General features: G+C 40.6%; 1 protein-coding gene across 1 annotated transcript; it reads left to right on the forward strand.

Annotated features, from left to right (window-relative positions):
* Nucleotides 1–2,502: 2,502 nt before the first annotated feature.
* On the forward strand, nt 2,503–9,129 carry LOC116820143 (maestro heat-like repeat-containing protein family member 1). The gene is made up of 5 exons (XM_075063480.1): nt 2,503–2,718; nt 7,109–7,227; nt 7,536–7,664; nt 8,857–9,019; nt 9,101–9,129. The coding sequence occupies exons 1-5, from the start codon at nt 2,688–2,690 to the stop codon at nt 9,127–9,129; spliced, it is 471 nt and encodes a 156-aa protein (XP_074919581.1). The 5' UTR covers nt 2,503–2,687.
* Nucleotides 9,130–14,165: the final 5,036 nt, after the last annotated feature.

Consider the following 14,165-nt stretch of genomic DNA (forward strand, 5'->3'; position numbering starts at 1 on the left):
AGAGGCCTGTTTCATCTCCAGCTGCCTTGTCTGGTAAGACTAAAGTTCCTAAAGGATCCCATTGGTCTAGGTTGTCATTGGTTCCTGCTTCTGTTCCTATTTTGTTGGATCATCCTGTTAAACCTGCTAGGGTGTCAAAGGCATTGTTTGATCAGTTGATGGCTAAAGACCCCACTTTTAAGCTGTTGGTTCTGAAGAAATAGGTGCGAGAGAAGACTACTACTGTTAGCTGTGCCAGATCCTATAGGTCAGACTTACTGGATCTGTCCGATTTCTCTCATGTCTTCTGCAATTCTGACACTGAAAACTAAACCGTTCACAGCACATGGTTACAGAGCTGAGACTCTCTCCAGAGCTGCTGATGCCTAAACCCATAATATTGGTACTGTTGTTCATTCCCACTTCAGTGCCATTGTTGGATCTGAAAGGGGCTATTATGATGGTGGTTGATGTTCACCATTAAGCTTCTTGAACACTCATCGGATTTGAATGAGAGGCTGTTGGGGAAGAGGAAGAGAGAAGCTTTGATAGATCTAAATTCACTTCATCCAAAAAGAGGAGTAGATTAGAAGATTATTGTGAATCTGTCTCCACATCTATCTTTGCCTCCTTCTCCTATACTCCTATAAGTTCACCAAGCTGATCCTTGTCACCTTTTATGTGTCTACACCCGCTGTTGGTTTCTCTGATGATAGCCATAATGGGATCTGAGATTGGATCCTCAGAAGAGGATAGAGGGAGAGTTAAAAGACTTAGGTGGCAAAAATTTGAATGGTTCAAGTCTAGGTTTCCTCAGTCTTTTGGAGAGTTCCTCCTCTGGGTATGTTCCTGGATCCCAAGCAGGGATGCCCATAGGATTCAGGAGGCCTGGGGCAAATCAATTTTGAGGCCTCCTTCCATAAAAAAAAAAGTTGCAATACTATAGAATACTATATTCTCGTGGGGGCCCCTGTGGGGTCTGGGGCAAATTGCCCCACTTACCGCCCCGCCCCCTCCCCCCCCGCCTGCAGCCCTGATCCTAGCTATCAGAGAGACTGACAGTCCTGGTCTCCATGATCTAATCTACCCCCAGAATTTTTGAATCATCCACCTTATGGCAATAAAAATGATGTTCTGACCGATAAGGATCTGTTAGCTGAGAATTATGTGCATCTAATTCTGCCAGCTCCATCTGCAGCTCAAACAGTGATTCCTGACATTTTGTCGGAAGAAGAAGTGCCTGTCTTTGAGCAGGGTCAGGTGGATACTGACTTTGATCCTGATTTGTCAACTGATGAGCATATGGACATTGCTGCTGCATCATCTTTCTGAGCATCCTTTGCAATTCCACAAATTAGTGAATTGTATGGAATCCACTTTGAACTTACCTTGTTGCTGTGGAAGAGGTGTCACATCCTGTATTCAACGTTCTAGGTCCTCCTTCAAGGAATAGGATGTCTTTACTCGTATTGGATGCCACTTGCAACCTGCTAAGGCTGTGTATTTTGTCAGCCTATCTAAGATACCAGACAAATGCTATAAGATACCTCATGACTGTTTTTCATATTTTCATACTCACTATTTTTACTGTTCCTCTAATGAGCCAGAAGGATAAGCAAATTACATGCCTTGATAGCCAGTCATCCATTTACTCTTTTTCACAAAGACAATGTGGTTCTTAGACCTGATCCCAGGTTTTTACCAAAAATAGTGTCACAGTTTCACATCAGTTAATTTACCAGTGGTTTTTTCCCCCCAAAGACTCATGCTAATAAAGGGAAAGTGCTTCACATACTTAAGATGCTAGAAGAGCTTTGGTATCTTATTTAAATAGAACAAAGCATAAAAAAAAGTTTCAATACTATAGAATACTATATTCTTGTGGGAGGCCCTGTGGGGCCTGGGGCAAATTGCCCCACTTACCCCCTCCCTGCAGCCCTGATCCCAACTATCAGAGAGACTGACAGTCCTGGTCTCCATGGTCTAATCTACCCCCAGAATTTTTGAATCATCCACCTTTTTAGGAACTCTTCTAAATTATTTCTTATGCTCAGAATGATGAAGTGTCATGTATCTGCTCAGACTATTTCCAGATGGGGTAAGTAGTGTATAATTGAATGTTACAAGTTAGCAGCAATTCCTGTGCGTACTGTTGTGAGATCTCATTCCACTAGGGCAGTAGCAGCATCATTTGTTTATTCCTACTGGGGCAATATGTAAGGCTACTACTTGGAAGTCAGTCCATATGTTTACTAAACATTATGCTTTGGATTTGGCTTCAAGAGAAAATATTAGGTTTGGTGAAGCAGTGCTGCAATCATCATTTAATTAGGAATCTGTCCTACTTCCTGAGTTTTTTTAGCACTGCTTGCCAAATTACACATAAGTGGAAATATGCAAAGCCATCTGAAGAAGAAATGAGGTTTGGTTACTTTTAACCAAAGTTCTTTGAGAGGCCTCTGCATACACTCACTTCCTGCTCTTCTTTCCCCTTTTCTCAGAGTCCTATTTTGGTTCCTTTGGGTCAGTGGTAGAAGCAACTGAGGCAGTAGAGGGGGCAGCACCCTTTATGTAGCCTCACCTTCAGAACATTCAGCGACAGTGAGAGGAGCAGCAGAAGGGGGCACAAAGGCTCTCTAACAGGCACTGCTTGCAGAAGGTTCTACCATTAGGCTGCACTGGTCAGCCCAGTACCCACACATGTGAACATGCAGTCATCTCGAAGAATTCCAGTTACAAGTAAGTAACCTTTTCTTTTCTTTTCTTTTTTTTTTTACCAGATGCCAGTGAGAACAGTTGATAAATACTTTTACAATGGTTTCTTATAAATAATCTCCAACTCTAGGAAAACAGAAATCTCGCCATCAGGTTTTAGGAGGAGACTCTTGCTTCCTTCATATTGACACTTATTGAAGAGATTTGTTCAGATCTATCTCTTCGGTACTTATCTGGTCCCTGTTATTGTAATATCTGAGTTCTTCATAATCTTTAATGTATTTATCTGTGAGTTAAGAAAGTGCTATCCTCATTTTGCAGAGGGGGAACAGAGGTAGAGAGAGACTTGCAGAAGGTCATACAAGAAATCTGGGGTGGAATAGGGACATGAACTTGGGTCTCCTTGTGCCCTAACCACTAGACAATCCTGTTATAATAAATAGCTGCACTAATTTAACTGAGAACCTTAAGCATTGCTATGTTTGAACCCAGCTGCATCAAAGGCTAAGCGTAGGCAGGAGCTCTTCAAAATTAGGCTAGGCATTTGTCATTTGATTATGATGCAGAGAGGATCATTGCTACTGAATGAGAGGCAGTGCCGTAGCAGTTTTACAGTATTTTAAACAATCAGTTAAGCGTTATTAAGGAGCTTTTACTGTAAAAGAAAGGAGCATTATGCTGAGAGGTACTGGTAAAGGAGCATTATGCTGAGAGGTACTGGTGACTGCACTGATCACAAATCTCAGGACTGGGTGTGAATGCACCTTTCAATTTACATAACTGAGTTAATCAGAAGCCCCCACTCTAAAACAAAAGGAGATTGTGAAAAACCCTGGAGTTTGATTTTGCATCTGTGCGCATGATGGAAGGCAGAACACATGGAAATTGAGAGGCAGAGGCAAAAAGCAAGAAAGCCAAGCACTAGCTTGTGAGCACGGTGTGACTTGGAAAAAGCTAGAGAGAGAATTTTGGGTCTGGTTTTAGCTAAAGAGGCTTTGGAGCTGTGAAACTGCACCTTTTGTTCTTGGTTCTTCCAGAGTTCAGAGTAGGAAGACTTTGCACGTTCCTTGTAAATAAACAAGCATGTGTCAAAATTCCACATTCCAACAATTTCTTCTTCCAACTGGCACGTCTCCAGGGCCCTAAAATTTGACTAGCCACTCAGGTCAAAAAGAGGTAACAGCATATTATTAAAATGAGATCTATGACTTTTGCTATTTTTCCTTTGTATGTCTGTGGTGAGCTGTGATATCTGCTATTGATTGTGTATAATTCTTAGCTACACCTAGTCTGTACTAAAACTCACTATTGTTTTTGTTACCCCATCTTACCTTACCATCCTACTGCCCACCTGTTATGTATTGTCTGTTAGACTATAAGCTCTTTGGAGCAGGAAGTGTCACTTACTATATATGTATACAGTGGCTAATGCAATGCTGTCATGACTTAATTGAGGTAATTAGTCACTACCACAATATCAATGTAAAATAATTATATTTGCCTTCCTTCGCCCCTCTAATTAGACTGTGTATAACTTACTATGAAAGACCACTCACCCAAATTAAGATGTACGATTATCCAAGTACTTCAATGTTGGAAGGAACCACTTTCACATACATTATTATTGTTTCTGTTTTAGTTTAAAAGATGTACAGGTTGTGCCTAATCTACCCCAAAATGTCTCTTTAAATCATTTAGTGAGAAAGTAGGGATGGAAAAGTCTTTAGATAAGATAATATATAATTCATTGACCATTACCCCTTAAGATTTAGCCAATGCAGGATTGTGCGCTACAGCACATTTAAGAACTTATGTTTCCATGTTCTGTGAACATATGTTGTATACATGACTTGGCTCATTAGGGTTTGTTCCATGCTCTCATGTGCTATGTTGGACTTTTAAATAATTCTATATTGCAATATATTGGTCCTAGCTAACTTAATAATAGTATCTTAAAACAGGAAATTGATTAAGGAAGCCAATTTTGCTATATTACAGCATTAACATACCAGCTATTGCTATTTCCTGAAATAGTTGAACAAAAATATTGTTATTAATGATGAATAGCATTTCCATAGCACTTTACACAAACAATAGTCAATCCTGCTTCATGCTAATGCACTCACAAAGGCCTTTTTCTAAACTGTCTTGACACCTTTATTTTTCTACTGATTCTGTTTGAAGAGAGGAAAATAGGAGATTGGGGGCGGGGGAAAGAAAAAAAATCTGTCCAACTAGGACAGAAAGAAAAGAGAAGAGGCGCATTCATACCAGGCCAGGAAGTAGGCAGATCACTTGTTCAATACTATAGAAGAAGTGAAAAGAGAGGGACTCATGCCCACCCAGCTCAGGAAGTGCCTTTCAGAGAGTCTGAATGATTCAAAGCCAAACATCATAATGGAGAATTCCTTCCTCTCCTCCGTGATCTCCCTAACAGGACTTGAATACCAAGTTATCTTCCTACCACCACACATCAAAACCCATCACAGCTATATTAAGAAAAGGAAAGAAAACAATATGGAGAATATTGTTACTGTCACTATATAAATCTGGTATTTAATACATTGGTGACCTTGAGCATTGTGTTTGGTTTCAGGATAACAAGAGAAAGGCACAGAGAATAACATTTAAAATCAAGTCCATCCTCTTGCAAGGCCAAGACATCATCAACTAAAAGTGAACATATCAGCCAGGAAAGGTCACGTTCTATTTTCAGTTATGCTGGTTCAAATCCAGATTTGCGCTCACACCACCTTGATAGGTGCAGTGTACGAACATTGGGAGTAATTCATTTGGTTTTTAATAAGATTACTCTGGATTTATACCTCTGGAACTGAGAGTAGAATTTGGTTCTAAAGTGATACAATACTTGGTCACATCAAAAACAGAAAAGGCAGAAATATATATGGTCCAGAGAAGGGCATCAAAAATTATTAGACACCTCATGTACCCAGACTAGGGGCCGCATATGTATGCTTTGATTCTTAAATCTTAGTTTTCTTTTCACTTCATCGTAATTTCATTGTTCCTCCCCTGCCCCTTGTACTTCTGTTTACCCGCTTCATGGTTTTCTATAGCCATGGTACCTCTAGACTAAAGGCTATTGTGGCTAAATTAGTGTCTATCCCTTAAATCTGTGACTTCGGTGGCTAAATCCTGTACAGCTCATTGAAAAGGTAGGAGGTTCAGCTAAATGTCCATCTTTCCTGTCTTCCTGTGGTGGCACTGTTCTCACCCTTGAGATTAATGATGTTCTGCTTTAGGTTGACTTGGCCGTGGAGTTTTATGGGTAATTTCTGCACTATTCCTGTCATTAGAAGAGTGTCTGGTTCATGGATTGACAGAAATTTATAATTAATTAAAATAAATTAATAATACTTTGCATTTTTGATAACACTTTTCATCCAAAGTTTTCAAGGTCTCTCACTGCTTACCTGTCTAGGGGTCTATTTAAAATTATTATTTAAATCAAATAAATATTAATCCAGTTTTTCATAACTGCTTGTTTACCTTTTTCTTTTTTTCTGTGAAGTCTTCTGACTTATTAAGTTGCAACTTGTAGCAATCCAGACTTTGACTTCTATGGGCTCTGTGACAGTGGTAGAGCTCGACAAAGTGTTTTGACTGAAATTTTTTCTGCAAAAAATGCAGGTTTGGCAACACCAAAAATTTAGTAAATTGAAAAAAACACTGGAAAAATACATAGTTTTTTGTTTTGAAAATGTCAAAACAAATGTTTCAGTTTTTCAATTGAAAATGAGATTGTTTTGTTCCTTTAACTTTTTTTAATTAAAAAGTTTTAAAATGCTTGAAATTTAAACATAATATTTCATTTGACCTGAAACATTTGTTTTGACTTTTCAATACACCAGAAATTTTTTTAAATCTTGGTTTTGGTTTATTAAAATTGTCAGTGACATGAAAAATACTTTTTTCACCCAGGTCTAGTCAATGGGAGTTTTTCCATTAACTCCAATAGGCTTTGGATCATGTCCATAGCTCCTGTGCAATATGTTCTATATCCTCTCGTCGTGAACTAAAGATTCCTTCATTTGCATAGCACTTTCCCTGTCACAGTGATTACATTTCTCTTCCAGACTGTTCATTGCCTTCTCTGCATTACAAAGCTGAGGCATTTGCAGGACGATGATAGTGTGAAATCTCTATATTCCATTTTGTCATTAACCATTTTGGACAGGGAGTGACAGGTCCTTGACTGGTGTAAATCAATGCAGCTCCATTGAAGTCAATGGATTTAAAGTGCCTAAGGATTTAGTCCAGAATGTAGGGAACATTTCCAGAGGAACTTATAGTGTGAGACTGTGCGTTTCCATGTGTTTTTTTGTCCTGCTTGACCGGGAGGAGGTGGGTACCCTCCTATTAGACAAGAATTAACTTTCTTTCTTTTTTTCAGCTTCAAAAATATTCCAAAAGGCTTTGGGGAAGGGAGAAGGAGTAACCGAGCTCACTGAATTGGAAAATGAGGAGGCGGAGATAAAGAGCATCCTAGAATGTCTTGAGAACAATGATTTGGTATGAACAGTGTCTATGCAATGCAAAAACAGTTTACGTGAACCAGCCTCCTTCCTTTTGCCTCTCCCATATAAACCAACTTCTCCTCTCACCTGTCCTCTGTGATTCATCCCATCTACTTACTTGATTTGATTCAGTCTATTTCCCTCTCATATTTCCCATATACTCTGATTCCTTCTCTCCTGACCCGTCCCACCAATCACAGTACTTGGAATAATATTATAATCCACAGAATTTGTCAGAAACGATGTTAAATTCTCACTTTCCCATAGATCAACACAAGTCACTGTTTTCTGTCCTCCTTGCAGTTGTCTGTGGAGCACCAGCTTCACATCTTGAGAAACCTAGAAACAAAAATCAATGTTGTCAATCACCTCAGTAGTGACTTGGCCCAGCGGCTGGTTGACATCACCTCCATCAATCTAATCAAGAATTCGGTAAGAATATAAGATGTAGGAGAGAAAGAGGGACTCAAAACTGTATCCAGACATCCAGGTCTTATTCAGAGCTTCATTCTTTCTCTAGGTAATAGTGCCATGAACAATAAAGGATGGTTATTGGTGTCCTGGGCATGTCATGTGACATGCTTCTGAAGCCCATATGATAGCCTGAGCTGAGATTTTGTCAGCTCTCATGAGTTAAGTAAACATATTCAGGTTTATTCAGTAACTGAAGTGAACTATAGCAGACTCTGTGGCGCTTTTGGCAAAATTATATTCTAGAGCTAGTCATTATTCCGTTTCCTATATGTGAAAATTCTTCTGTTAGATGCATTTTTCTTCAAATATCACTTAATGTTGTTTATTATTACACATATTTATTATTTGTATTATAATAGTGATGAGGAGACCAGTAAAAGACCAGGACCCTACTGTGCTTGGGATTGCATAAAACACAGAACAACAACACAGTCCCTGTCCCAAGGAGCTTGTTGGTATAGAACTACTGCCATGATCAGACCCAATTGTGGCTGCATGATCCTTTAGAGATTATATAACATATTATATGTAAAGTGCTTTGCGATCCTTCAGGAACCCAAATTTAATGCAGTTTTATAATTTTATCATGGATATTTCTAGGAAAGCAATGCTTGTCCTTGAATTGCCTGTTACCAATGTCTAAACAAGGCATTTAAACATATTTCCTCATTAGCATTCTGCCCGTTTAGAGGACAGGACCTAATTCATCCCTGATGTAAGTCTATTGAAGTGAGTGGAATTATGCCAGCGGTCCTGTTCCTTTGCCATGGGAGCTGAGTAATTCCCACTGATTTCAGTGGGAGTTACCAATGTCCTGAAGCTGGAAAATAGGATCCCAAGGATTAATTAGATCCATGATGTTGTAGCTGTGAGACCACAGGACTGTAATGGCTAAGATAGGATACATCCTAAATTAATCAGGTTGATCCCTTTTCTAATTCCCTGATAGGATTATGTTATTTCCCCCTCTCTTCTCCTTCCCCAAACATCTGGAGAGGGGGGCAGGGTTTCCAGATCTCAGCTGACGCTGTTCACTCTCTTACTTGTCTCTTGGACTCCTTTCTGATGGTAATGATTCCACAGAGAAAAGTCTTTCATGTGTAATTCTGAGTACAGCTAATGAGGGGAGAATTTCTTTGTGCTGATCTAGGAGCTGAAGGAGGAATTTGAGGAGGCTGCCATTGCCATCCTAGTGGCTGTTGGGAAGCACTGTCCAGGAGATGTTGTGGCTATGCTGCAGGAGAGATTCCAGCCAAAAGTCCTGCCCCACCGCAGTATCCTCTGTGCAATGGAGAAGCTCTGTCAACTCAGTGGTACCATCTTTCTGAACTTCCTGTTGTCTGAGTTTCTTGTTAGATTGGAAAGTGTTTCATGTTGTTCCTCTTATTCTCCAGGGAAGTATTCACCTGTGTGGCCCTACTAAACAGATTTGAGTTACCTGGGCTTTTCCTATGTACCCTTCCAATAGTGACTGCTACACTGTGGTTGGTCAAAAATTTTCCTCCTAACCTGGCTTTCAATGGAAAATTGGGGTTGTGACAAAATGAATTTTTTCATTAAAAGTGCCTGCTTTTCTTGGTAGATTTTCTTTTTTTTTGGTCAAAATATTTTAGCCCCAAACCTAAAGATTTTGCAAAAAATGAGACTTGTAGTGCCTCATGGGAGTTGTAGTTTGCTCTTCATATTCCCATTTTCCTCTATGAGCTTGGATCAGCTGCTTGACTACATCTTCCATAATGGATCATGGTCTCCTCTCTTGGTAAAGGGAGACAGAATAATGTGGAGAGCCTGGCCATGGTGCATTATACGAGATGTAGTCCAGCTGGGCAACCCAGCCCAGAGAATGGAATGGGGCCATGAAGAGCAACCTATAACTCCCGTGAGGCACTACAACTCCCATTTTCAATTTAAAATGTCTGATTTGGTGAAGTTTGGGGTTATGTTTTTTTTTTTTTTTCCTGAAAACTTAAAATTGTCGGGGGAGGAGGGCAGGATTTCAGACATCTCTGCCTTACACCATTTACTCCTGAAGGAGCTTCCTCTCATCCTCTTAGGGACAGATTGTCCATAGCCTTATTGTGGCTGTGTCAGTGGTGGGAGGGAGTTTGGGCTCAGTAAAATCATAGTATTTGTGCTTGGTAGAGTGCTGGGGCTGCTTTCTCCACACACCATCCAGGTTGCAAATGGCCCCAACAGGAACATGGCCCTGTCCCACCTCTGCACTGGACTGCAGAGCTGAGTAGGCTGCACCATCCAAAGGTGCTTTGGTTTTGTTCTGTATGTAATGTTCACGGGGCAGGTGCATCATACATGCTCCCTCCTCAAACTCCTTTGGGGCAGTACAGCTTCACACTGCCTCCATCATAGGCATATGCCTTAAAGGTACAATCTGGCCCAAGGCACAAGGTAAGTCCTGTACCCTTGTGTTTTTACACTTTCATTTGGTTTAGCTCATGCTTTTGGCTGCAGCAGGAGCATCAGTTTGGCAGAGAGCATATCATCCAATGATTAATCTTGGCTTCTTGCAGAAGCCACTGACAGCTAGGAAAGTTGGGGTCTTTGGGGGCTTGAGGGGAAGGATCTGCTTCTGGGGCCAGGAAAGGAGCTTTTGAAGGAGTAGGAGGTGGAGGGATCCATTGGCTACTGCTGGGGAGTGCAGGAAGAGGTGGAAAGCTATCCTGGTGAGAAGGTGTAGGTATAGATGCCTATGTATATAAAGACGCAAAATATCTCCTGGACCTATACAACCAGAGACCCTCCTTGTGCTCTCCCTCATCTATACACATTTCCACTACAGATTTATTTTTTAGATTCTTGCATGTGAAAATATTGCATTCCATAAGAGTTCCTTTCTGGGAGGCGATCTGGGTATATTTCCAGGCCACAGATGGAAGATTTATAGTCCATAGCCAACCTTTGTCTTCTGTATGTTAGTGGATAATGAGGAGAGAGCCCTTCATGTTATAGTGTTCCTGACATTTGGCTTTTTATAAAAACTACTTTCTGGAGAAGCTGTTTATCAAGATATCAGCCCACTTGGAACTGCCCACAAGTAACAACTGCTTGTAGCAGGATCTTGAACTACATCTCTCAAAAATGCATAGACGTGTGTATCCTTTTTACGTATGTAATATGAAACATACATTCCATTGCTCTGTGGTGGGCTGGACAGGCAGATACAATTCCCTTAAGCAAATCTCCCTTCCTCCTGTACTGAAGATGAATTCCACAGGACAAAAAGGAACATTCCAGCTGGAAACAAAGTTGATTGTGTTTTCTTTTCATCTCTTCCAGTAATGGCTCCCTATATAGGTGCAATGTGGGACTGTGTCCTGCCAGCCCTGCCCCTAGTCCAGTCAGAAGAATATATGCTGATATTTAGTGATGGTGAGAATTTCAAATTTCCTTGTATTTAGGGATTTTCCATTTCTCAGGTCTGGATTTCATTTCCCGCAGACTTCCTTTATTGACTTTATGATGCATTAGGAGGGAGGAGGTGAGAGGAGAATTAGCAAGTGGTTGCCTGAGCACAGAAAAAGCAGTTCTGCCTAAACTTATACAATGAGGGGAGGGGAGGGGAAGGAAGCTCCTTATACGCTCCTCTTCTCTAACTGAGATCCAGCTACTACTGACCCCTAGCTAGCCTATGTGTTTTCTTAGGGCAAGGATGAAAGAGAGTAGAGAGATGAGGCAGAGGAAGTAGCTGAGTATATAGGTCAGAGAGGTCTGGAGAAGTGAGTCCAAGGGAGATGTTCAAACACCAGGAAGGATATATTGAATTGCATACAGAAATGTACAGAAAGGTGGCTAGGGAAGTCAGTGGAGATTGACAGAGCATGGAGCCATGGTTAGGAAGGTTGTGAAAATGAAAGGGGATGAAGATAATGTGCTCCTAATGTCTAGGAAAAGAGTCATTTGAATTCAGTGTCCAGGGCCAGATTTTGAAACCCTTTCCTCTCATTGTTACAGTATTGAAGCTAACGAGCCTTTTCCCATGAATCTGTACCTGTCACCAGGAGGGAATGTTCAAAAATCACTTCCTCGGTGCTTTGGTTTTGTTCTGTACGTAAAGTTCACAGGGCAAGTGCATAAATCCACTATTTGTCGTTTGTTTCTAATTTCAGAGGGATTAAAGATCAACTCTCCCTGTGAAATCCTCAGTTAATGGGATTCTTTTACCAAATGAGCTATGGGGTCTCAGAATTGTCATGTATTTTTTCCTGTATGGTACAAAGTGGCTAGGCCCCATTTCATGTTGACTATTCAACTTGCAAAGGCTGAATCATATAAACATGTCTGGGACCTCTGGCAGAGTTTAGAGGGGAGTAGCTATCAATTCCAGGAAGGTGGTTTTCCAAAATGAATTTGTAAAAAGTGTGGATATTCTTTATTTCAATTATGGACCATGCAGAACTTTCCAAAATGATGCTGATTATTACCAATTGTAGAGTAAAATACAATTTTTTGACTCTCCATGCAGTACTAAGAGAACTCTCCAGGTGTGCATCAAGGTACCTGGCACAGCCACCACAGGGAGCTGAGGAGCTGGACATTACCAGAGAAACTGCAGCTGCCAAAGCCTATGTGACCTTCCTGGTGCTCTTCAACAAATGGTTCCCAACTGCAAAGGGAATGGTGAGAAGAGGAAATCCTAGGCACTGAGCGTTTTTAGTATATGTGTAGAATTTGGAAGGTGAATCTGTACAGGTGGAAGGAGTCTGAAAGCCAGCACTATGGGTTGAATTGTCTATTTATCTACAGAACAGCTATAGCTTGGGTGACAGCAGGACCAGCTTCCTTCACATCTCTCTCTCTCTCTCTGAAAATGTGGTCTCATTCTTGATGTGGAGGAATCCGCCATGGGATTAAAAAAGCAGGGTGTGAAGTGAGTGAGGATGGGCTAGGACACCCTTCTGTTTCTAAAGGCTTCCTGATTTTCTGCAGGAACTGAGCATTAACTTTTTGGGACAAGGCATTAAGTGTCTAGCCCTAATGGTAGTGAAGATCCAAACATGAAGCAACATGTGAGTTGTCAGACAGTTTAAAACAGTACCTCTGTGAGGTTTTAGCTGTCCTTTTTAATCTTACCTGGGCATTCTCACTGAAGCCTAATCATGACAGTTCAAATGTCAACATTGTTAACTATTTCAATATTAATAATTTTAGCAGAAACATTCATCTGACATGCTTATCAAGTGTAGTTGGACTATAGGTGATGCAGGTAGGTTTGATTGACATTTTCCTTTAAAAGACAGCTTTTCAGTTGCTTATAACTTTGCCAGACTTCAGCTGTTTAGGCTGAAATTTGCCATGCCAGAAATCTGAATTTTTCTTTGAGATAGGATAGGAGCAGGAATTTCAGCAAAAATGGTTCAGCTGTTTCTCAAAACAAGTTTAGGGAAAATACATTTTCCTACGTTAAAAAAATACTATTGTTTCCCTGAAAAGCTCTAGAGCGTCTATGATTTGGAGCTAGGGGGGTTAAGTTTTGCTGGGGTGGTGGTGGTGTCAGTCTGCTGTCAGAACTGTGCCTTTTCTTGTTCCTGTGAAAATTTACCCAAATTTGGCCAAGTTCCAAGCCTGTGAAAGACAGTGAATGAATGAAGCAGGGGTCCTGTAGAAAAAATCCTGGGGTGCTGTGATTGTCATTAAAGACTGTATACAGAGTGCATACATACAAGAAAGTAGAATTAGGGTGGCACATGCTACCTTAATGCTGGAATTTCCTAATTTTTTAGTGTTTTGATTTACAATCCTAACCTTCTTTTGTCATAAATACACCTCTATTTCGATATAACATGACCCAATATAACACGAATTCAGATATAACATGGTAAAGCAGTGCTCTGGCAGGGGGCAGAGCTGCACACTCCAGTAGATCAAAGCAAGTTCGATATAATGCGGTTTCACCTATAACACGGCAAGATTTTTTGGCTCCCGAGGACAGCATTATATTGAAGTAGATGTGTAGAAGTTAAAGTTGGAAAAGACCTGTTATGTCATTTTATCTATCCCTGGTACCAATGCTAGGTTGTTCTCTACGCTGCCACCTCCCATGGTTTGTCTAATGTGAAATAATTTAAGCAATGGGAATTCTGTCACTTCTGTTGGACTGTTCCACATCCTGATAGCTTTCCCCACTAGGAAGTTATTTAGTAATTGTATTATTCCTAACTGCATCCTAGGCTCTAAGTTAGTCTGAGGGAAGGGATAAAGGAGACAACAGACATCATGAAGAGGAACAGGCACAGATGGAACAAAAGAGACCTGGGCAGAGGGATATGACCAGAGTTCTCATCACACTTTTCCTATTTTAGCTCTTAGAGGAAAGTGAATTTACAAAGCACAGTAAATTGGGCAATGTTGCAAATACCAGTGAGAACACAAAAATAATCAAAAGGACCCAAAGAAGCTAAAACTACAGGCAGCAAATTTCACTATCATGTTCAACCTGGGAAA

Source organism: Chelonoidis abingdonii, chromosome 3 (genome assembly GCF_003597395.2).
Source record: "Chelonoidis abingdonii isolate Lonesome George chromosome 3, CheloAbing_2.0, whole genome shotgun sequence".
In the NCBI taxonomy this organism is placed as follows: Eukaryota; Metazoa; Chordata; order Testudines; family Testudinidae; genus Chelonoidis; species Chelonoidis abingdonii.